This window comes from Centrocercus urophasianus, unplaced genomic scaffold (assembly GCF_019232065.1).
Source record: "Centrocercus urophasianus isolate 14NV4802_14NV808 unplaced genomic scaffold, USGS_Curo_1.0 seq_9, whole genome shotgun sequence".
Lineage (NCBI taxonomy): Eukaryota > Metazoa > Chordata > Aves > Galliformes > Phasianidae > Centrocercus > Centrocercus urophasianus.
The window spans coordinates 28,507,945-28,534,051 of record NW_024885532.1 but is presented as its reverse complement, the minus strand read 5'-3'; the positions used below and the strand labels follow the sequence as shown (position 1 = coordinate 28,534,051).

The 26,107-nt window shown below is 41.5% G+C and overlaps 1 protein-coding gene across 1 annotated transcript in view; it reads right to left on the bottom strand.

The window, feature by feature from the left end:
* STARD13 (StAR related lipid transfer domain containing 13) overlaps positions 1 to 26,107 on the bottom strand; it is a 299,408-nt gene that overhangs the window by 154,852 nt on the left and 118,449 nt on the right. The window contains exon 5 of the mRNA XM_042838691.1: positions 10,876 to 10,909. Coding sequence (XP_042694625.1) covers positions 10,876 to 10,909 — 34 coding nt within the window. The remainder of the gene's footprint in view (positions 1 to 10,875; positions 10,910 to 26,107) is intronic.

The window sequence follows — 26,107 nt, the reverse complement described above, 5'->3', positions numbered from 1 at the left end:
TCCCACCCAAGAACGGCTGGCTGGAAGAGCTGCTGGAAGAGATCTGTGGAGGAGGGCTTGCTCCAGCTGGAAAAATTTTACACTCTGAGAGTGCCTCTCTCCTCCCACTGATAGAAAAAGTGCTCAGGGGGCCACTTTCAGTGGGATTTCAGTACTTAGCCAATGTAGCTCATTTAAAAATCTCAGCTTGAGTATGAAAATCTCAGTTTCATTCTGTATTTTTGGAAGTCTCTAACGGATTTGAAAGTCATCACGATTCTCAGTAGAATTTGTGTTCTGCAATCCTGTGAGTTATTTCTCCTTTTGTTCTTTTCTAACACAGGCACGTTTTGATGTGGAAACACTGGAACTGTTTTGCTGTAAAATAACATCTTTTCTCTTGTAGCACCAGCTGTAAAACATGAACACCTTGTTGAATCACACCCCAGAAATCTGAAATGGGAGCCTTGCCAAAGCTCTGGGCTTCCTTTTTGCTTTGACTGTGGCACAGCTCTTGAGTCTGCTCATATCATGTTCTTACCGCTTACGCTTTTCAGACACCTCGGCCAAACTCCTTCCCAGTGCAATTCTCTGAGCTCAGTGGGGCTGCAGTAGAAGTGAAGTTGTCTCAGTATGTCTGTAAATTAACCAGCCATTTAAGTTGGAGAGTGTCACTGATAAGCACTAACAGCACAGGAGTGGCAAAAGGAAGATATCTCCCAGTTAGTTTTGGACAGCTGACATGAACTTAGCTGTCAGATAAGTCTTACGGACTGTGGGAAATGCTGACTGAGAACAGTCACACTCGCTGCCTGTAACCTTAGGAGGAAAACAGAGCAGGAATTCAGAGGAAATCTCAATATTATCTGCTCCCTCTGCCCCTACCAGCCTGGCAATCCAAACTACAGCTGAGTATCAATTGCCTCTGTCTGTCCATGGCCCAAACAAACGTGTTTTCTTGGCAAAGTTTTTCTTCATTTTTAGGGACAAGAGAGGAGGCAAAGAGAAGAAAAGAGTCTCAAGTGTATGGAGGGGAGAGCTTTCTGCCAAAAAAACAGGGGCTGCTTTTCTGTATCATTTAAAGGACAGTCCTGAAACACTAAGGCTGCAGACAGAGGTGACTGCATTCCAAAGGACAGTTTTCCAAAGGACATCACTGCACAACAGAGCTCCAGTGCTTCATCGCCTTGGTCTCTGCTGACGTTGTCAGTGATGGTTTGCTGCAGGACTCAGTAAAAGGGGCATCAAACCCAGGGGAACAAGACTGTCCAAAAGGAATACTCATGCTCATCCAAATTGATTCGCCTAGGAATAATGTGTAGCCATTGCACATCAGCACTTGAAGAGAAACAGTATTTCCTCCCCATGCTCAAAATCATTACAGACTCCAAAGGTGGGCCCCGGTGAATCTAATGAGGTTCAACACAGCAAAGTGCAAAGTTTTGCACTTGGGCCAGAAGAATCCCAGGCATCCATACAGACTGGAAGGAGCGGTCCTTGAAAGTAGCCCTGCGGAGAAGGACCTGGGGGTGCTGGTGGATGAAAAACTGAACATGAGCCAACAGGGTGCTCTTGCAGCTCAGAAAGCAAATGGTATCCTGGGCTCCATCAGAAGAGGGGTAGCCAGCAGGGAGAGGGAAGTGATTGTTCCCTTCTACTCTGTTCTTGCGAGGCCCCATGTGGAGTACTGTGTCCAGGCCTGGGGCCCACAGTACTGGAAAGACAGGGAGCTGTTGGAGAGGGTCCAGAGGAGAGCCACAAAGATGATCAGGAGGCTAGAGAAGCCAGGCTGAGAGATCTAGGCTTGTTCAGCCTGAAAAAGAGAAGGTTGTGGGTCCTTCCAGTACATAAAGGGAGCCTACAAACAGGAGGGGAGCCAACTCTTTGAAAGGGTTGATAACAGTAGGACAAGAGGAAATTTAAGTTGAAGGAGGGAAGATTTAGGTTGGATGTCAGGGGGAAGTTCTTTACAGAATGGTGAGGTACTGGAACAGGCTGCCCAGAGAGGTTGTGGATGCCCCATCCCTGGAGGTGTTCAAGGCCAGGTTGGATGGGGCCCTGGGCAGCCTGGTCTGGTATTAAATGGGGAGGTTGGTGGCCCTGCCTGTGGCAGGGGGGTTGGAGATTCATGGTCCCTGGGGTCCCTTCCAATCAAAGCCATTGTATGATTCTATGGTAAGTGATCATAAGACACAAAGTCTATCAATACCTAAGGAATCACAGTATGTACTTTACTTACATCTGTGTTCCATATACACACCCTAGCAAGGCAGACAATAAAAATAGCACAACAACAAAAGCAGCAATTGAAAAAGTTTGCTTTAAAATGCTACTGAGTATTTTGAGTTCTCCAGTTCATCAGCCAGCCACTGAGTGTACTGCATCCATTCTGTCTTATAAGTAGGTGAAAATACACGAGAGGAGAAATCTGAGTTTAACTGTGGAAATTCACCTTACATTTTTGCTGAGTCCAGAGAGCGTAAATCAAAGATTTAGACAAGCATGCATTAGTCAGCAGGCAAGAAGAAAAGAAGACAAACAGCGAACTTTACACAAAATATATTTGCAAAACAAAAAATGCCAACATTCGCACTCTGCTAGTGATGTCAAACTGTGCTGTGCGTCTGCTTTACTATGAAAAGACAACGGAAATCAAAACGAGCAGCAAAGAACTCCGGGCAGGATGGGGATCACAACTAGGGTACCACTTGGCCCATCAACCAAAGTGCAAGAAAATAACCTCTGCACAAATAATTTGAATGTGACTTCAATGTAAATGTTCAAACCTTGACATTTTTATATGCAGAAAATGATCAGTAACGTAAAGCTGTGATGTTTGTGAAGGACAGACTGCCAACATGCCTCAAAACAACTCAGCAGTCCAAGTAAGGTGTAGTTTTAAGACTTAGCTAAAAGAAACAATACATATTTCATGAAACATAATGTTTCTCAGCTTCCCATTTTCTCAGATTAGTGGAATTATACGAGGCAGAAATGCTGCATCATATATCTTTTTACATCTTTACAGACATGATTTATTTTTTATCTGCAAATGTATCATGAAAAGACTGATCCTACCCTCTCCAAGTTGCCAGTTACTGCAATCAGCACAGAATCAGGTTCTTCAAATTCAGAATCTTTAAAATGCTACAGGAAAACACTGCAAGGTTCTATGCTAGAACTGGTTTACACAATTAAGGCAATTTTAAAATAATTTTATGATTATCATTTGGAATTGGTATCCCTGCCTATGGCAGGCAGCTGGAGCTTTAAGGTCCTTTCCAAAACAAACAATATAATTTAAGTGAGACGTACAGATGGCCATTTTTCTGTCTCTTTGTTTATCTCTAACAAGTGTTATCTCAGTGATAATTCCATACCACATATGCTCACATGTTACAGGAAGGACTGAATTTAAAGTAAGGAGAAATCCTTACAGCCCCTAGAAGCTGTAGACTTCTTAGTAGTAAGTTACCACTAAGCAGTAGGTTACTCTGAAAGTAATATCTCATATTTATTGCCACGGAAAGAGCAACAGATACAAAGAACAGAATAACACTGTTTGATTGAGCAAATTCTCAGCTACAAAACACTATTTTTCAATAGAATCACCACCATGAGCAACGTGGCTACGTGTTTTGCCAGCACTCAACAAGAGCCAATATTCCACACCTGTAGAAATCTGCAGCAGGGGAGGTGACCACTGTTGCTGTCACCACTGCTGAAACGCACCACCACTCTCACATCCACTGTTTGGTCTCTGTAAACGTTCAGCAAGTGTCGATGAATGTCAGTGGGTGCCATTTTTTCCACACGCAGGAACTCAATGCCACACCTTTGCTCCACATGCCATGTCCCAGGCCGTTCTATCAGACTGCCCCTCTGCTGCTATCTGTCACATAGCAACAAAATGTAATGGAACACTGGTGAGAAAGTTCAACCTCTACTGCCATACCACCAACATCTGCCTCTTGATGCTCTGGGCCAAGAGAATTAAATAAGGGGAGCAGCCCTCATACAATGACAACTGTAACTGTCCGAGTAATTAAAAATATACTACTAATCCTATTTCACGGAGTAAATGAATTTTAGTCGACATTACTTAACAATAAATTCAGCATTTCTTTTCAAATTTCCACACAGAAGTCACCCAATCTAAATTCCAAACAATGTGCACTTTGTAGCTAGTCCTTCTTATTCATCAATTTGCAGCTGATACTAAAAACCTTCTCAGCAATCAGGCAGACCTGTTCCTGGCACAGAGTGTGCTGGGCAACTTTTCAACTATTTAATCATCTTGCTTGATTTTGTACCTGGGCTGAATTGGTGCTTAAGTCAACTTGGTATAAAACCATTAGTTTTCACAAGAATTACACCAGGGAAAATGTTGTACTTTTACCTTTAAAAAGTTTTTCCTGACATACATACTAGCCTTCTAGAGTCGAGTCCTTGGAAACAAAGAAATACTCCAGGGTGTGTATGTACCTAATAGAAACAAATTCCAAATAAAAGACTAAGGCTATTACCTTCCTAGCCCCCATATCAAAACCAACCCTGCACCAAGACCAGAAGAGTAGCATCAGAGCCATTTAACAGTACCCACACTGAAAGCAACCTTTCTGCCACCTGCTTTCTTGAACGTGCCTTTCTTATTGCTCTATTTTCATAAAGACACCAAGCCAAGTTCACAAGTGATAAATGCCATTACATGCTGTGGAATGATGCATGTGATGGCTTTGGCATGACTGTTGTGCTTGTTTGCAGCTCCTGCCTCCTCCTAGCACTGCACTTCAGCTGTGTTTTAACACCGTGGTGGGAGTTTTCCTTGTGCTGAGTGCTCAGTAAGTATTCAGCACAGCATCTGTACGAGCATTTCTGTCGTAGCTACTTGCTGGCCTGGGTGGAATCTAATACAGAAAACAGGAAGGACAAAAACTGGGTGAATTTCAATTGAAAAGCTTGCAAAAGCAACTCTGTGGTTTCTTAGGAATTTGTCCAGGCAGCTGAGTTACCTCAGCGTGATTCTTTGTCCTCCTCTAGTGGCCCCACCACAGTTAGTAAGAGGCTCCTGCAGTCGTTGCTTGCCTTGAGTCAATGAGGTTAAGTCCCAACGTGCTGAGGCTCACACCTGAAGATCCCAGGTGCAGTAACACCAGAAGCAGTAACGGGGTTCGTAACTCTTATCTCTGTGAAAGTGGAAAGTGATGTCACTGTCACTGTGAGCCACTCCTTAGGATTTGATGCTAATAGATAGCAAGAACTGAACCAAGATAATTGCTAGGATAACAGTGATGCTGTCTGGTGAGGAGCACTGGGACCACTGGAGCACAAGGCCTGTGTCAGGAGGACACTTCTACACAGCTGATTCTTCCAGGCATCTCTCAGAGCTGTAATGCTCAGTCAGCACTATAAAACAGTAATGATTTACTTTGTACCCTCCATACTTTGAAATGTGTAACCTTTACAGTTTTGAAGCCATACCTTCCCCAGCAAGTAAAGTTAAGTACACAGCTTACGCTGCAGTTATCAGAGGTTTGAGGGAAAGGCCTACTTGAAATAGAAAACAGATCTATGATATATATATATACATATTATTATACAATTAAAATTTTCCAGATATTTTTGTTACAATTGGAATAAACGTTAAACACCAAAACGTGCCCTCTTCCATGCCTCTTGGAAAACCTGAGTTTAAAGAGAGTTGGTTGCTCAGATGCAGTGCAGCTGAATATGGCTGTTTGACTTGAAAAGCCTACAGCCCACTGAGTGACCTCAGCTGCTGGGAGCAGTACTCTCCTACTCAACAAAAGGCCAAACTTTGGAGCAATTTATCAATTGTATGAGATCATTTCCAGCAAGGATACCATCAGAAATTTCCAAGTCCCAAGAGAAGATACAAACCCGAATCCATCTATCAGCTTAGTGTTCAACTCTTCAGCAGTCCAAGGTGTAAAGAAAAATGAGTTAAAGTAGGAAAGCTGTTAATAATATCTTCATTCTGACACTTTTTGCACTTATTAAGTCTATTTCACTACACATTTTCAATGACAGAAGATATATGATTTTTAAGATTTACCAGCTGTAGTCTTTCAAATATTTTTCTTTTCTTTATTACAAATATTGACAAAAAATCTAAGCTACAGAAAGAGATGTTGAATAGGGAAATGGAGGAAGATATTTAGAAAGGCACTGAGTATCATTATGTGTATAAAATGTCTATACATTACTTTTTTTGTTTTGTTGGTGAAGTTTCCAATGTAAGATTCAAAGTATTTCTTAACAGTTCAAAATTTTATGTAAAGCTCACATAGTAAAACAGTAAACAGTTTTATTATTTTTTTTAGAAATTGTAGTATCCTGAAATATGTATAAAGGGTTATTATTTTACTCATTTACCACTGCAAGAGCTGAAGACCACAGTTTGCCTTCAGTGCCTCAGTACAACAGGAGGAGCTGGAAAGCAAAGATTTTCCTATTCAGAAGAAGCAAGGAGTTTGTTCTGTCATTATTGATTCCAAAAGGAACATAAAGGCAGGAAGAGCCAATCTTACTGCTTAATATTAGGAGCCAAATGGAACAGATGCACAGGAATTGAACAGAAGCCAAAGGAAAGGACCCTCTCATGCACTGGAAGCAGAGGGACCAAGTTACTTGCTTCTAAATTGAGCCATACAGACTGTAGCTATTCAACAGGCCAAGGCCACTGAACATATGGTGGCCTATTCACTAACTAATTTTCACTATACTACTGTGGGGAGAAGAGCCTGATAATTTTTCAAGCCAAAGTAAGCATCTTGTTTTCATGTTGGAAACACATCCAAGTGACCCCATTCACCTTTCTAGTAAATGCACAGGAGCTTTGGATGATAAGGTTTTATTTTCCCTGGTTTGTAACACCAGAATTTCATCTTGGGTAAACTTATGTATTTGGAATAACAGTAGCATAAGTCACAAGTACTGTCTCAGCCTAGGAGGAAATGCAGTGTCCAACCCCACTGTTGCTCTCTTGTGCTGAGGGTAGGACAGGGAAGCTCATGGATATAACCTCAGCTCCACCTCCAGCAACTGCAGGCTTCCATATCAGGTAAAGGGCTCAAAGAGACCAACCACCTTCTCCATTGCCACAAGAGCAAGAAGAAAACCCCAGAACAGAGGATGGTTCTGTGAGCCATATCCATTTTCCTGTTCAGTCTTCCTTGCTGCAGTCAACCTGTATCTCCTGCCCGGGGAATGTAGCATGGGTAAAATATAAACATCAACGTAAGTTTGTAAGGAAACAAAAAAACACGCAGTCACTAGGAAACACTGGTTGGGTTTGACCTGGTGAGACATGCAGCATCTAGCAAAGATCAGACGGAGTTGCAGTTTCCTCTCAGCTCCTAGAATCAGGCCTTTTGTGGGCAGTGGTCATTCAGCTGCTGTATAGGTCAGTTTTAGTTTCTCAAGTAAAGGAGATCTCTTCTTGAAGTCCATTAGCATTGTGCCTAAACAAATAATGCAGGATCAAGCTATTTGTTAAGCCCTGGAACCACATCTGCCTTCATCTGAATTTCATAACACATCAATCAAGGATACCTGGGGGCCAAGGTCACCTGAGGACTTTATCATATTACTGCAGTGCACCATCTTCCCTGCCAGCCCATTGCTGCTCTGCTAGAGACTACATTACCATGCATCAGCAAATACACCAGCACGCTGCTATATTTAGTGCTTCATACATATCACTGAAGTACAGGATGTTTCAGCTTTTAATCTGACTTCAAATTTTTGTTAGCAAAGTAAAAGCTCATTTTCCCTACCAGTGATGAAGCGTGCTCTGTGTTGGTCATCTTGAGCTATGTAGTGCTAACTTTAAAATATACCAGGCAGCCAGAATGCTCAAGCTGAATAATTTTTACTAAGAGGTATAACAGGAGAGGGTAAGAATGCATACCATCAGCCAGTCAGGTTTCATAGGCTAAAAACAACATTTCTTCAGCAATCTTATGACAAGAGGAGCAGCTCACCGAGGTGCTCTCCACAGCACCACAGCAGGCAATTAAAGAACCTGAGTAACAAATCTAGAATGGGGCCAGGAGACAGTGGTAAAGGACTGCCCTGTGCCAGGTGTTATGGGCCTGGAAGTATGAGAAGAAAACCATTGGCAATGACAACTGGGACAGAGTGCTATACTGCACAGTGATGGAAGTGGGGCAGTCCTATTAAGGGCAACGCTCATCAATGACAGCATGTATGTGACAGTGGTTAGAATAAAAACTTCAGCATCAAGAGAGCCATGTTCACTCTGGCGGGGTTGAGTGAATTAATCCAGCATTTTAAAAGGTCTTGCTAAAACCATAGAACAGGATATTTTTTATTTATTTGTAAAACTTAACATTCCTGTCGCCATGTACAAGGAGTACAGGTAGTAGGCTGTCTCCTACTTCCAAGCAGATCAGACAGCTTGCTAAACTGCAGCCTAATGGCAAGCCTATCTGAAGGAGATCCAAGCATTCTGGTTAATACACAGGCACACAGGCAGACACACACTAAAAACTGAGGAAATGGAAGCATAAAATGTTGCATTTATTTGCTCAAAGGAAAAAAAAAACCAAACCAAATGAGAGAGAATGACAGCAGTCTAAATGTGGTGCAAAAAATAATTGAGCTTAAGGAGGAGAGTTCTGCATTCTACACATGGCAGATACAGGCAGGAAGGGGTTTCTTCTCACATGGGAAATTCTGAATCAGAAAAAAAGCCAGAAGGCAGAGAATGTATCAGAAATTTGTGAACTGCTGAGCTGAAAGGAACTCTCTTCCTCAGTCTTAGACATAATTTTTGCCAATTTGGTAATTTAAATAATATCTTGGCTGTAACCTAAATCATGCCTTGCTTTAACATAACTCATATTTCAAAGCCCAGATTTTTCATAGTTAAAAAAAAAAGAAATCAAACCTCTGCCTCTGAACACTGTTCCAAGATCCCATGTCAAGAAGTGCACACTTATTATACAGAAACGGCTGCAAAAAAGAACTCACAAATGCAAACCTTTCCTGCAAAGTGCTTCAGTTTGAAGGAATTGGCATTTTCTGCCCAAAGTGTTTTAATTGATAAGTTCATTACCAGCTCAATTTCTGTGAGTAAAGTTCAACCTCTGTGACCAAACCAAACCAGTTACCTGACATTCTTCTTTCATGCTGGCAGCTATCAATTTTTATCAAATTTTCAGCTATCACCTTCTAGCTGCTGGATGGGTGCTAATCTTCATCTCTTCTTCAGTGACCAAATTTATGTTATCACAAAACAATTCAAGTATTTATCACAGTCAAAAACAGGAGCGCTGTTAACATAATCATCTTTCTTTGTCACAAAGAGGTTTTGGTCCAGGCAATGCAAACAATTAAAAATTGCTAAATCAATCTCAAAATTGATGGAATTTGCTTAGCTTTGGAAAAGCACAGGCATATTTTCCACTGGCAAATGTCATCACGGAACAAGTACTCATATACCCTATGAAGCAGAAAAAAATCACTGTGCACAGCACTTGAAAGGAAATATTTAAACCTATACTATGTTCAGCAGCCTCCATGTATGTACTGACCTATGTGAAGTACCTGAACACAGTGTTGCCTGTGTTCTTGCTGAGTTTCTAGGCCAGGACTCCTGGTAGCACAGCCCCTGCATTGGCAAAGCTGGCAGCAAAGGGACTCGTTCTGCTCCTAACAGGGCTGTGCTGGCCTTGGAAAGAGCTGAGGGTGCCATTCGGAGCAGCAGCAAGTGCTGCTTTGAGCAAAGAGAAATCACTGAGTTAGCAAACTGGCTTTGCTAAGTCATCTGGGGACAGATGGATAATTACAACAAAGATGTCCAATTGCTTTCATTTTAATTGACACACACTGCATACACATTGACTAATGAGACAGAAAAAGAAGTAGGAAATGGGGAGCTCCAGAGGTCAGCTGTTTTGTGATTTATTTAAGTAGTGCTAGCTGGCAAAAGCTTCTGTGGGAATGAGGATTTCCTTAGAGTTTAGGGACATTTCTTCTTGCAGGGCTGTGGGGCTGTTATTAACTTTCAGTAATCTCACATTTTGGGAAGCATTTTCTTTTCTTTATAGTTCCTAATTGTGCTTATTTCAACTTAATAAGGACATTTACCCTCAATTGAGCAAATCATTCAAGCAGTTGCTTACTCTCCCCTGCAATGAATTGGATTTGTCAAATGCAGGCTTAATTGCGTGTTAAGTAGCTTGCTGAATCAGGACTTCTGTGAACATTGCTGCCTACCCAAACCTTTCCTTAGCTCCTGGCCTGCTAACACAAGTGGAGGTCTGCGTATCAATTTTTATAACTCTGCCAATTGCTCTGATCCCAGTACCCTGCAGGATGTCAGCTGTAAATAAATCATTTTCCCATATCAGTCAAACATTCCAATGCTGTTAATATTGCCAATCCCATCGACTGCAAGTAAGCTCATGCTGGTGAATGATGGATGCATCATGACTCTGCCACTGGGGGCAAGGCTGGAACAGCGCTTACATTATCTGCATTTACATTTTATATGATTTTGCAGAGGGAGCCTACCACCAGCCTCTTCTAAAGAGGATTCACTCACATACATCAGCACACCACAAGCCTTTCAGTGCCTTGCTTCTCCCTGACACTGGGAACAAATACTTTGTGTTACCCTTGTTAACACAGAGCTGATGTTTCAAGGTGTAAACTCAAGGTTGCTGAATTATCAGCTTTCCTAAGAACCAAGTAAGTCTTCTTCATGACTGAAGGCATGAAAGTAATCATGGCAAGTGCACAAAATAAATAAAACTTGGAACATCAGCAATTCTCGTAGGTTTTCCATCAATGCATACATCTGCATGAGTCACCAAGTAATACTGAAGAAGTAATGCCATGTCTTACCTGCTTTCTCCTTAGACAGCTTCTGAAACAGCACCTGCAAGAAAAAGATATTTTTTGTTTAATAATTTCCTTCAAATAGGTCGCATGTTTCAGGATGACAATACATGCATGTGTTAAGAATTGTCACCACCTTACGAAGTTCATCAGATTCAGAGTTCATCACAAAAAGTCACAGGGAACATCTAAGTTGACTTGCTAAGGTCAGCCTGGTGCTCCCAGGCTGGGTTGCTGTCAGTGGAGGCAGTGAGTTCAGAGCTGTCCTTCACACGAGCAGAACATGCAGAACAGGAACACACGTGACTCAGCACACCAGAGCCTGCTTGCTCATCTCCTGGTCATCCTGATCCTTTTGTCTGAGGGATGTGGCCAAAATGACTTTCAAAATTGTGTTCTTCATATTTTTCATCACCCCGCTCCAGGTACCATTTGCCATTTAAATGGAAGCAGTCCCATTAATGTCATCCTTGGATGCACCTCTTGGTCCATTACTTTTCTCTTTAACAGCCTTCCATGCCCAAATCAGGAGGTTATTCTCACTTCAAACCAGCAATTAAATGTGCATCACCCACTCTCCCTTCATGTTATAGTTCTAACAGCTCTGAGCAACACAGCCTGCAAATGAAACTAGCCCAATCTTTGAACAAAGTGAAGGCTGAGCTGATTCTTCCAGATAGCAGTGAGCTCATAGGTGGGAGCTGCCCAGCCTGCCTCCAGTCCAAACAGCAGCCGCTCCTCTGCCTGCACTGACACACTGCCAGTGCCTGCTATGGGCTCGTCCCCATATGGACAGCCATCTGCATGTGTCTGTCAGATGAACTGACTGCTCTGTTATCCATACAGTAAATATCTATCCATACAAACATGCTTTTTGTTTACCTTTTATTTAGTGAAAATCTTTACTGAGATATTGGAAAATTCCTACTCTGAGCACAGAAGAATATTGCTTGAGCATTTCTGTTAAGTAGCAGGGAAAGCACAGCTGGGATAGGTAGAGCAGTCTATAGTTGCTGTCCTTTCTGCAAGGCAATCTCACTGTAAAACAAGCCCCTTACTCAGTATGAAGGTCTGTTGGAGACACAGCTGAAGTTGGTTTGCCTTTAGCCCACAGGGGCCATGTGAGGTGGTCACTTCCAGGCCATAAATCACCAGTAGCTGAGTCTGACCCAGGCTTCTTTTCAGATTCCTCTTCCTCTAGATCTTCTATAGCTCAGAAAGAATGCATGGGCTTTTTGGCTCAAGTCACCTCTGCCCATTGTGCAGAGCTAAAGCAGGACTACAGCACTGTAAGCCAACACTTCCTCAAGCAGAATTGCATATGAATGTGAGCGCCAAGCCCTCAGGAGAGGCTGTAGCAGAAGCAACTCACTTTCTTAGAGGAGTGGGAATTTTCAGAACACAGTGGTTGGAAAGGACCTCTGGAGATCATCTAGTCCCACCCCCTGCTGCAGCAGGTTCCCTAGAGTAGGGTGCAATTTGGACACACGCTGGGCTGATGGGAGAGGTTGAGGCAAATGCCCCAGATGTGTGCTAGGGGCCACCTTTCACAGAAACATCATTTGGCCCTTCCACCATGCAATGAGCTGCACTGCTCTCCACCATTCTGCTGGGGACAGGCACCTGATTTTTAGCACCATGACACTGGCATGCACACACTGCAGGCGGGTGCTAAAACTGCTGTACTGGATCTTGGGAAGAACATTTCTTGAAGACATAAATGATATATGAATCAAGATAAATATGTCAGTCCTGCTTGGATAGCTGCTTGATGTGTTCTAGCTTAACCATGAGGGCACCAGTTATTGTAAAATCAAGTCCACACTATATTAACTTCCAAATACTTTTAAGACACCAGACAAAAAAGATGCAAATTATTGCTGGAAAAATCCCAAGTGGCAACAGAAAGCTGTCAACTAAAAGTGATTTATGGAAATAATAATGATAATGCACTATATAGCCGATTGTGTAACAAAATACGTTTATTGAAGTACTAGCATCCCATCTGAGCAGCACGACACCATCTAATCAAATATATAGAAACCATGGACCAAGAGAGTACAACTCTAGCCAAAAGGCTGTTGCAGCACCTGCTGCTTATGAATAATAAAGAAATCATTTGCTCACAACTCCAGCTGTAGCAATTTTGCAAATGGAAGTGTCAAACAGAAGCCAAGGATGAATACATTGTGCTGATACAACCATGTTGTATTTGCTAAAGCATGTAAACCAGCACACAGAAAGCAGAAATGCATTTGACAGATTTTGAGTCCCGAGAGGACAGGGACATGGGGAAGGCTCTGGTAGGCTTGGCCTTGTGCTAGGCACTGGAAACCAATTACTCAAATGAACTCTTTGGATTAAGTGGAAATGAAGGTAGAAGCAAAACACGAGCATTATGAGCTCTACAAGCAAAATAAATACGCTCATCAAAAAATTGTTTCTCTGATGTATACATAATCTTTCGTGGTGATAAGAGATCAGGGCATGGAACTCAGCAAACAACTGGATTAAATGATTTAATAATGTCCCAGTGAGCTGATTGTCACATAAAAGCCTTTTTCTGACACAGAAGATGAATATGGAACTGCTGACTTTAACAACTTCAAAACCATTTTAATTTGTAATGGCACAGGGATTCTGCAATACCAGCCAATCCCATAACATCACACACCATTTCCAAAATGAAGAATCATCTCGTATCCAAGCCTTTTAATTCTTTCTTCCTCATCAATGCTTATTAGTTATTAGCTATTTAATCCTCTAAACATAAACATTTCAAACATGCCCAGATCTGCCACTGGTCGATTTCAGAGTACCCATCAAAATGTCATCATCCACTCTCAACAAATCACATCCTCCAGAAAAAGAAAAAAAAAAATTAGCACATTTCTCCAGCATGCAAATGACACTGGATGTTTAACAAAAAGCCAGATTTATTCAAGGTAGGTATGTTATCAGACTATCACCACTATCAAATAAACCCTGGCATTCTGACAGGAGTGCTTAACATCTGCCACTAATAAAAAGACTTGGTTCTGCAAGGTTATGCTCAGTGGTAAACAGTGGCTCAACCATGAGATACACCACTTCCTTCAGAGAGGAAAAATGACAAATCTGTATGGCTTCTTACCAGCAAAATGGCACAGAACAAAAGCACTCTGAGCTAGAAAAGTCCTGAAAGGTGTAAAGACTGGAAATCTTGCTGGTTCTTGATACTACCAGTATGATAATCTGCTGAGTTTCCATTACATGTAGGCAGTTGCAAAGACTTAAACCAGAAACCTCCATGCAAAACTCAATCATCTGATTAACAACTTTATTAGTCCTTTTAGAAAAGTATCAATTCCCCCCCAGATTAGAAAGAAGGGAGAATGGGAAACTGAAGCTGAGCTATTGCCCTGAAAATTGTTTGTGAGTCAAGGGGTAAAAAAATGAAAATGGCTCCCCACTCCTTAATCAAGCCAGTCCACTTGCTTCTTCACAAGTGAGAAAACTTGGGTCCATATCCCCTTTCTAGACTCTTAAGTACTCAGAATAAGAAAACATGTAATGGTACTTAAAGACACCATAAGACATAGGGAAGATGCACAGCACCAACCAAGGCACTCTGGGTTCTTGCATGAAAGCCAGTGCCAGTGGAACTTCTCAGTACTGGGCTGCACAGGGTCCTCGCTGGGCTGAAGACCTTGGTGTGTTTACGAGCACCAGGCTGTAGGAGAACAGAGAGCACAAAGAAGACACAGGAGGCTCTGGGCCAAGTACTGCATGATGTGGACACACACTGCTCTGCAGAGCCTATCTCCAACAACCATGCTGACATGAAGAACATTTTCTCTATGTTATCTTATGGCCAGCTGTCATAGGCTGCATCAGGTAACCTCCAATATAAGGTTATCATGTATTTATTTTTGAAGCTGGAAATGATGTGTTCCTGTTACTACAAAAACACATGTAGCCCAAATATGTTATCAGCTTGCTTACTTGATATTAATGGGTATGAGTACCTCAGCAAAACATAGATTCGGCCTGATGTAAGAACAAACACTTATAGAACTTGATGCACCTTGAAGGCATTTCTAAGGTGGCTTGCTATCTAAATGCAGCTAACCTGCATTCAGGTATGCTACAAAAAATGAACCTAGCCATTCATAAATGAGTCAAATTCTTCAGAATTGCAGACATGCTGTTTTCACAGACATCTTAAACCTCTGTCACTTCATCTTGTTTTCCTGAGAGCACTTAAAGTTTCATGTGGCTGTCAAGAAAGGAATGTAAGTAAAATTAACTGAGTCTAATTTAGAAATTCTAATTCATTTATTTTCCTTAAATTGGTAAAATTATAGAAATGGTCCTTTTCCCATTTTTTCTGAGGATCTAGCACACAGAATCTTTTAATCATGTGCAAAGAAAATTGAGCTGAAATATTACATGATGATATATTTTAAATGAGCCTGAGGGATTTAAGCATCCAACATCCCAAAGAACTCAAAGGACATTGAAATGTCTTTTGAAAACCCTAGACTTAATATACTGAGGTATACTATATACTCTAAAAAGATGAAAAACTGTAAATGTAAATTTTATTAACGATAACTTATCATACTTTGAAAGTGCACTGTATAATAGAAAAGAGGTATTTCTACTCCAGAAGCTGGAAATATGATTTCAAACTGTCAAATCCCTGCAGCACTGCTGGTAACACCTAGATTTTAGTGGGGGTGGTTCAGCTCCAACACAAAGGAGCACTGCCTGCAGTGAACGTTACAGAGGGTGGGTGGTTTTGCAGGAGTTTTTACAGTATTAAATCAGCCTAATTGCTGAGTTTGCCACCAGATTAGGTTACACCTCTTGGCTCAGTTGGCTGTGCCTATTTATCTTGCACCAGTGAAAAGGAAGGCACGCAGCATCCCCCAGGATTTGCTTTTGACCTGTAGAAGGCAGCCTCAGCAGCAGCAGTATGTCAGTACCCCACCACTGGGCAAAGCACAGGTGAGGCAGACTAGGAGGCCAACATCTACTTCTCAGTCTGCTTCTGAGGGAAGAGAAAGAAAGAGAGAGAGAGAGAGAGAGAAAGAGAAAGAGAAAGTCTCTTTGTTATTGACAAGCAATTGGAGTTGCTGTTTCTACCTGAGCAGGTTTTCCCTCTTCTGGTCCTGGGGAAGGCCATACAACCGTAAGTTTTTTTCAATGGTGAGAAAATAGACAGTCATGACAGTGCTAATCAAACAAGCGTGGACCCAACAAACAGATGAAGGAACTCGTGTTACTCTAATAATCATGGAATCATTATGATTGGAAAAGACCTCTAAGATCATTTAGTCCAACCATCCACCTACCACCAATTTTTAATAATCCAATCATCATGACTAAGCTAATTTCATCTCATACTGCCAAGATACAGGCCACAGATAATTAATTAACTTCAGTTTGATTTTAGCCAACTAAGCTGTGAATTCACCTTGTTTTCAGATTTCGGAATAGTTGGCCTGAAGTTAAAAACTCTTTTATCTTGACTGCTTCTAGATGGGACAACCCAGATCTGTTAGCAAATGAACATTAGGTTTTGAAATCCTACTCAAGGCAAGTCTGAAAAGGTAAGAAAAATCTTCCCAGATGAACTGGGCCAACTGACCCAATGCTTATCTTTCCGTACACAAACACGCTGAAAATTTCAGTTGCCATATTTCTCTACAAAAGCTTTTTCTATAATTTCACAGTTTTCACCAGCTATTTTCTTGACACTTTCACCTTACGCCTTCTGAGCTCTGTGAACTGATTTATGTTTGTTTGGTTTTCACAACTGAAAATGTACTGCTACTCATGGCTAACAAATAAAGCAAATAACACTTTCTTACTTCTCGAGTGTCTCCTTAGAGACCTTTTCTTTTCTTGCATACTTCTTCCATCATACTGAAAGCAACATTTTTTGTTAACAACTGGAATAGTCAATGGTTTGCAATCTGGAGTCCAAAAAACATCACATTGTTAGGAATATTAAAAACGTTACAGAGAAAGCTGATTGCAGGAATTCACCCACACACTTTCAATGCACTAAATGCTTCTGCTAGATTGATTACATCTCAGTGTTTCTTAAAGAAGGTAAACAGGGCTCCATCACAGAATTAATTAGTAGAACAGATAGGAACAGGAGGTTATTTCAAAGTTGAAGTATTACTTACCTGCACCAGACACACAATTTCAGTGGTAACTGAAATTAGTGCACCGTAAGAGATTACCCATACCAGGAAACAAATGGAAGTGGACATCGTGGCTTCCTAGTTTTGTACATGTAAATGAATAGCTGGAAGATTAAGCAGTAGAGTGCAAAGGGCCCTTAAAATTCTAGATAAGGCTACATGACAACAAACCTGGAATTAGTATTAGTATCCAGTCAGAATGTTAGTGGGCACCTCTCCCACACTAAGTTGTCATTATAATTAAAATGTTGATAAATAGCCATAGATGTAGGAAAGTTCCATAAGGCAAAGTCAGCTAAGAGTAAAAAGGCAGTCAAGTCAGATATGGAGAATATCTGTAGCTGCTGTGGGAAGTAAAATGAAAATCAGTAATGTGAAGGCTGCCCAGAGCTTATACTGAGTAGAAGACTGATACACTAAGTTTAAAGACTTCAAGGATCTTACATCTCAAAGCAAGAAAATAAGTTTCAAACCTAAATAGGAGATTTAGATTGCATGCAAGAAAGAAGTTTTTTACAATAAGGGTAGTGAGGCACTGGAATGAGTTGCCCAGGGTGGAGGTGGAATAAGTTGCCCACAGAGATCCCCTTTCTTGGAGACATTCAAAGTCAGGCTGGATTCCCAATGGGAATCCCACTTTGACTGAGGAGTAGATGTTCCTGTCCACTGCAGAGTAGTTGGGCCAGATGACCTGTAAGGGTCTCTTCCAATCAAATGATTCTATGATTCACTTATAAGAAATGCTGGGTGCAAGACGCTGTTTCTTGAAGAACTGAAGAAAGATTAATTTGGGAAGAAACAAAGTGCTTAGAGTGGGGGCAGGCTAAAAGTTCAATGCTTATTAATCCTAAAATATAGGAAGCTGTCACACAGAACTATGCATGAAATTATTAAATGCGTGAAATTATTAAATGTGCAGAGAAGTAGAAAAAGCATAGCACAGTTTCCAAATGCAATATAGTGTCTCCTGAATTTACACAAACTGAGAGAACCGGTAAATGCATTTAATCTTTGTTATATAGAAAAACACAGGAAGAACAATGAAATTTCTTGAGATCCATAGACATCATCTGGCAGGGAAGCTCCTAATACATTTTTACCACTAAGAGTAATAAATACCAAGTAAAGTCATCACTCTTTGCAGTGTAAAAAACTGTTGGTAGTTTTCAGTGTTTTCAGTATAGTTTTCACTACACAGTGATGTACACATCAATGAATGTGTACAACATTTGATTTAAAAAAGATGAACATCCAAATGAGTAAGTCATCATTACTGTTTACTGTGTACCAAAGCTGCACACAGTTCTCAGCGCGAGGCTGCTCCATTGCAATGGAGTGAGACAGTCCTTTCCCTTGACTGACTAGCAAGGCCATGTTTGATATACCCCAGGGAACCTAGAGGTGCTCAGAGCCCTCTCCAGCCTGACCCTGAGTGTCTCCAAAGATGAAGCATCCACCATTTCTCTGGGCAACCTGTGCCACTGCCTCACTACCCTTGTGTAAAAATCCAGCCTAAATTTTCCCTCTTTTACTTTGAAACCATATCCCCTTGTTCTATCACCACAGACAGATGTCTAATCACCACAAACACTGTCCCCTTCTTTCTTGCAGCCCCCTTCAGATATTGAAAGGCCGTTTTCAGATCCTCCCAGAGCCTTCCCCAGGCTGAACAACCCCAGCTCTCTCAGCCTGTCCTCATAGGAGAGCTGTTCCATCCCTTAGATCATTTTTGTGATCCTCCTCTGGATGCACTCCAACAGCTCCATGTCTCTCCTGCACTGAGGACTCTACATCAGGATGCAGTACTCCAGGTGAGGCCTCACAGCACAGAGCAGAGGGGCAGGATCACCCACACCCTGCTGGCCACATAGCTTTCAACGCAGCCCAGGATACAGCTGGCTTTCTGGGCTGCAAGGGCACATTGCTGCCTCATGTCCAGCTTGCCATCCACCAGTACTCCCAGGCCCTTTTAAGCAGGGCTCTGCTCTATCCTTATAACCCCCATCTTGTACTGATAGTGGGGATTGCTATGACCCAGGTGCAAGTTTATCTGTTGTTGTTAATGTGCACGATGTGGCCAGCTGGAGCCACCCTTGAAACAAGAACACAGATGACTCACCACAGAAACGTATGCCCCTTGTGCCCTGAAGATGATCAGAGCAGCAAACCAGGATGCTGCCACCCAACATTTTTTTTTTCCCCTTTAAATATGTTTTTATGGTAGTTGATATTTTAAAATCTAATTAAAATCTAATGTCACAGCTTGGTGTTATGTTCTTGCACATTTTGCACGAGAAGAAATTTTGAAGAAATGCATCAGCTTGTTTGGTCTGAATGTTCAGCTCACCTTCTCTTACTCCCAAAACCCACCCTCTGCAATCGCTTCCTTACAGGACACAGTTATGCCTTGTTTCAGCAAATTCTGTTCCAATGAAAATGCAAAAAATGTCCTATTTATGTATTTAACTTTGGCAAGTCCCAGGAGCAATTAGCTATTTTGAGCTCTCGACTCTGCAGCAGGAGTTACATCAACATGCTCAGAACTGTTCAAATATCAATTAATGCTCGGTCCTTTGTTAAGATAATCAGCTATGTGTCTGTACAAACAAAGACAGGGGCAAAAATGGGAGATAACGTTCTGGTTGTCACGGTGCATGCCTGCAGGTCAGGTGGAAATGGGATGGGGCAGAGGTGAGAGGAAGAAAGACAAAAAGGAGAGCAATCACACAGAATCACAGAATCACCTGGGTTGGAAGGGACCTCAAGGATCATGCAGTTCCAACCCCCCTGCCTAGCAGGGCCACCAAACACACACGTTCAGATCAGGTTGCCCAGGACCCTGTCCAACCTGGCCTTAAACACATCCAAGGACGGGGCATCCACAACCTCCCTGGGCAGCCCGTTCCAGGGCCTAACCACTCTCCTTGTATAGAACTTCCCCCTAACATCCAACCTAAATCTTCCCTCCTTCAACTTCGATCCATTTCCCCTAGTCCTGCTGTTGTCAGCCCTTTTGAAGAGTTTACTCCCCTCGTGGGTGTAGGTTCCCTTCAGGTATTGATAGGCTGCAATGAGGTCACCCCGCAGCCTTCTCTTCTCCAGGCTGAACAAGCCCAACTCCCTCAGCCTGTCCTCATAGGGGAGGTGCTCCAGCCCCCTGATCATCTTAGTCGCCCTCCTCTGGACCCTTTCCAAAATCTCAATGTCTTTCTTGTACTGAGGGCTCCACACCTGGACACAGTACTCCAGATGGGGCCTCACAAGAGCCGAGTAGAGAGGGACGATCACCTCCCTGTCCCTGCTGACCACCCCTCTCCTGATGGAGCCCAGGATCCCATTTGCCTTTCGAGCTGCCAGAGCGCACTGCTGGCTCATGTTCAGTCTCTCGTCCATCAGGACCCCCAGGTCCTTCTCTGCCGAGCTGCTCTCAAGGACCGCTCCTCCCAGCCTGTACGGGTGCCTGGGGTTCTTCCGGCCCAAATGCAAAACCTTGCACTTTGCCGTGTTGAACCTCATTAGGTTCACCCGAGCCCAGCCCTCCAGCCTGTCGAGGTCCCTCTGAATGGCATCCCTTCCTTCCACCGTATCAACCGCACCACTCAGCTTGGTGTGGACAAAAGTGAGAACAGTCTCTGTTTTTTTTTTCAACAGTCCTGGAACAATGCAGTGACTCACTCATTACTATCATTTCTACCCTCTCAAGTAGGAAGAAGTGCTGTATCTATTTTAAAGATAAAATGAAGTGGAAAAGTTACAAGAGGTCACCAAACAACAAAGAGTGGAATGAAATCTGGGGATCCTGCCATCCTGCTGTGGGAAATTAATGACTTTTAAAGCAAAGAGCAGCAAGCAGTAATCCACAGTACAAAATTAAAGCCAATCCTTGTAGCTCTACTAGAGCTATGTGGTTATTTTAGCTTGGTCCAGAGCAATACAGGGCTGGGAATGAGCTTCAGACTGCCATCAGCAGCATTTGCACGTATTCACTATCAAGTGTCCACAGACGTGGTTTATGATGCTGAGCTCTAACTGGATATCAGCTATTCTCTCTGACAGTCAATAAAATTTATCATTGCAATAAAACCTTAACTAAAAATGTTCTTTTCCTAGTAAACGGATATATTAGTAATTAGTAAAAATCTTGCTCAACATTTTATGCCTTGTGCGGAAAAGCAAAACTAAAATAGGTTCAATACTCAGCTTTCAGTTAAACAAGCAAGCAAACAAAAACAGGGTAAACTGAAGTAGGGAGTTTGAAAAAAGTCATTGAAAATTACAGAAATTGTTTATAGGCACTCCTCCTGAGAGCATGCATGGGGAGAAGTTCTAGTGTGACAGCAAAGGATGATGTCCCAAAGAGTGGCAGAGATACCAGTTGCTTTGTAATTGATGGTTTTGTAACTAGGAACAGGCTGCCCAGGGAGGTGGTGGAGTCTCCTTCTCTGGAGATGTTCAAGACCTGCCTGGATGCCTACCTGTGCGACCCGGTGTAGGGAACCTGCTTTGGCAGGGGGGTTGGACTCGATGATCTCTGGAGGTCCCTTCTAACCCCTACAATTCTGTGATTCTGTGATTCTGTGATACCTATCTGTCTGTCTGTCGATCTATCTATCGACCTATCACACTCTCTCTCCCTCCCTCCCTATTTACCTATCTCTTTGTATATTTTCTGTTCATCAGTTTGCTTTTACGTCAGATTTAAACAAATGACACACTTTCCCCACAGGCGGCTTCATAGCTCTCCCTTCCTAAGAAAGAACAGCATGTCTTTCAGCATCACCAGCAGCAGGTAAAGTGATGCCACCTACTGCAGCACCTTACACCTCTACACTAAACTCACACGAGATTTCAGAGGCCACTATTATGTAAGCTGCAGTCCGTAAGAAAATGAACCCTTAACTGTGATGTACATCAACTCACATTGTTTATTTTCAAAATGAACTCTTCATCCTCTATAGACAATTCACTGAACTGTAAGTTCTCCTTCCTGTCTCTTTTGCAGTCAGCAAATGCTCCAGTGCAATTCAGATTACTAACACATCTAAACAACTTCAGAACTCCGTGTTCCCAGCCATCTGCAGTACATTATGCCTTACCTTATGTCCTTACAACTAAGATTATGCAGAAAAGCAACCCTATGGTGAGTAAAGCTGTGTGAATTTATGCTGCATTGGGAGTCAAGAACCTGCACATATGAACTGAGTACACAAGGGCTGCAATGCAACAAAAAGGACCCAAACACAGGTATAGTTTGAAATGATTTAGACTAGATAAGGTTAATGCTAAGCACATGCTTAAATCTTTTTCTGAGACATGACTTGCATCCGCATCCAAGCAGAATTTAGTGCAGAATTTTCAGATAGAAGTTGACCATTCTTGAACACAGAAAGTACAAAGCCAAGGATTTTCATGCTGAGGCTCTCACACCACACACTGAAAATCAATTATTTCTATACCCTAATTGTGATGATGGGCCATATTTCACCCAGCCCAGCAGAAGTGAGAGACCTACCACACGTATAAAGTACAAGCCACCATCACACCATGCTTCCACCCCAAGTAACTACCTGCACCATATGACTGCCTTTGAGTCACCCACCTGCCAAAGTTTTTCCCTTCAAAAACTGCTGAGATTCTCAGAGAGCAGAGATTCGTGTGCCTGTCTACCAAAGGTAACCTCCAGCAGGTCAGTGCAGCACTGACTGAAGGAATGAATGGATCAGCTGGCCATGAGCATCACTCACACAGCTTCTTGTGGATTGCTGCTTAATCCCTTTGGTCTCTAACTTCTGCAACTGCATCACTATTAACATCCACATCCAAAGCCCAACTGCAAGCCAGAAATAAAAGATTCCAGGATATCTGCAATGATAACTATATCTCATCATTTATCCCTTCTTTTCGTACAGATATCATAAAATGTCTGCAAGGAAGCATTAACATGTTGAGTTTTCTGCATTATACCATGTTTAAAAAACATGAACAAAAATCATGAGATACACAAAGTCCTGTGTGCATCCTTCCCTCCCAACAGAAGAGCAGAGATTTATTAGGGACTGGCTTCAATTCTGTCCTAATCTCTTACTCACACAAACACACACACTTATACACATTCCTGCATAGCCTAAAGCAGCTTGAAAGTCATTTAAATATACATACTACTGACTTGAGATATTTTAAACCGAAAAGGACATGCTTTACTTCTTGAAATAGGATAAAATAATTACGCTCCCACAGGGGGTTTTTAAAATTGGCATGTAGTATTTCTCAGCTGTCACGATCAGCCAAAACAAATATACTTGCAGAACTGTCTCTGTACCTTTTGCTCCCATACGATGAGCTGATTTTATGCTTCTCTGCAATGCAGGCAAACATTTCATTTGTCTTCCATTTTTATTTTTTCTTAGCTAGGCACTATGACCTTCCTAAAAATCTTCAAGGATCCTTTAGTGGAAAGCTTCACAATCCTCTCACAGCATTACTACTCTGGGTAGCTCAGTATAATCTTTGAACTGAATTTAAGATTATTAAATTCCAATAAAGTGATATTAGGTAGGTTAAAGACAATTAAAATAAGATTAAATATTTCAAACCGTTGCCTAACATTTATTGCATAATTCTTATAGTGCTGTGTATGATGGTGTATAACTGACAGATTGATGAGCATTTTTGTAACACCTTGCAAATCTGCTTGTCCTTAATCACTAGGAGACAAATATCCTGCACTGTTTTCTGTTTCGTAATTCAAGTAAATGACGAGGGCTTGAAATTTGTTTTTACAGCTAGATTTAAGGCACTATTTGTCTTTTGGGAAGCACTGATTTCACAAAACACACCATTGCTTTGGCTTGTCTTAAATCAAGGAAGGTCTGATTTATATGAATGGAAAGTCAGGTCCAGCAAGGACAAACTTTTAAAATGAAAATTATTGGTTTCAGTGCTGAAAATGGAAAAAGATGCATCTACAGATCCATACCTATCCTCTCTCTGTATAATTTTACTCACAGAACCATAAGGACTAAAAGAAATACTAATTCCTAACACAACATCTGAACTCAACAAATGATTATTGCTCTTTTTATAAACCTTTTCTAATTGATGCATTCTAATTTTTCAGAAAGAATTAATTAATTAAATGCACAATGCTTTTGAAGATCTCCTCAGTGGTTAAAACCTACTAATTAATGTAAGAAAGAAATCTCACTTCCTTATGTCTTCTGCATGGGTTTCTGGAATATGAAAGAAAGATTAGGAACATAAAGAAGGAACAAATAAAAGAAAGCATAAAAATGTAATACAATTTGTTCTCTTACAAAAGGTAAAGGTGTTTCCAAGAAAAGCCCTGGAGGACAACTCTGCTAGCAAAAACAGCAGACAAAAGAAGAACTAGCAGTGGATTATCAGAGCATATTTTTGTGTTATGTCCTAGGAAGACTTCCTAGAAGTCTCCATAGTTGGAGCAATCTCATAGTACTTCATAGGGTAATGACATGATAAGAAAAAAGAGATGGCGTTACGGTCACTCTGCATCCTGCACTCCAGTTCATAACAAGATGTAGCTGAGGATATGCAAATGCAGTAGGATGGGACCTCTAAATAATTATCAGTGGCTGTTTAGCTATGGAAGCATATGGAAGCACATCTTCGTACAATTACATTTTCAGAAGCTAGATTCTCCTTTGCCAATGTCCACTTGACTTCTGAAGAAAAAGCCCTGAGCTCCTTCTCCTTGGACAGTATACTGAGTATGGAGGTTGGGACTTGAGTCCACTTAGGATCTCTTGCACCCATGAGAAACAGAGAGACAATCTTGTGGGTCAAACCTTATAATGAGGTAGTAGAGATCTGCTGACAGGTAATTATAGAGTGTCTGGAATTTTGATCAGTTTATTATTTAAGCTGAAATGCTTAATCACTTACAGCAGTAGTTATCTTAACAGTCAGTTGCAGTCGCACATTCAGGGCCCACCAGTATTTCAGGTGGTCTTTAAAACTCATCCGTTACTAGAAATGCCTATTGCTTTACTGTTGATGAAAAGAAGAAACATCCAATTAAAAGATAAAATAGCTAAGTGTTTCCACTAAATCAAATAAAACAGCAAAAAATGAGAGACAGCGATGCACCTCATAACAGCATGTTTCACCTCATTGTGTATAGCAACTATGCACTGTGCCAAGCTGCCTTATCATACGTACCATTAAAGAATGAGAATAGTAATACTTGGCTTAAGAAGGGTGGAATGGTTACATCTACAAATTAATCTGACTGTGAGTTGAAGGAATGATTGTTATTTCACTTACTTTTTTACATTTCAAAATCTTAATAACTCTTTAGTCTGAATGGATAGCTATGCCAGCCCAGCCAGTGACCAAACACTGGCCATACATACCATTCTGATACACAGCTTGGAGCTCCTCAGATCTCCACACTAAACATTATCGAGGCTCTTTATGGAGAACAGTCTGACATCTTGCACTTTCTCAATTACTTACTGAAATGTTCACTTTCATTCTATTCCAAATGCAATTTAAATCTAAGTGCATTGGATACTGAATTGTGTTCTGGCTGGAACACTTTGGTTTTAGCAACTAACAGTCAGACAAATGGCAGTTCTCGGACGTCTGTCATCTTAAACTGCTCTAGAGGAAATAAAAAGAGACAGGAGTCATTTTATAACTGGTGCAAGAATATACCCATCTCACATAACTCCACCAATTTTTGATCTTGTGTTGTAACTTTGCAGCTAGCTTGTACTTGCTAGTCTTTTGGTGGTCATCGAATTCTTGAGTACCTATTTAGAGCTTCTTTTTTGTATGAGCTTAAGGAACCAATTCAAGATTGCAACATGAGAATGGTGTAGCCTATCACTAACACAATGTTGTCATTTTTTACTACTTGCATTACAAAACACTGTAAATTCAGGATGCAACCTGGACTGAGTGGAAGTAACAAAAATGAAAAACTAACTGAAAAACCGTGTGCAAGTATAGGATGAAAAGTTGACCCTTGCCTCAAAGATCTTAGAGCCTAGATTTCA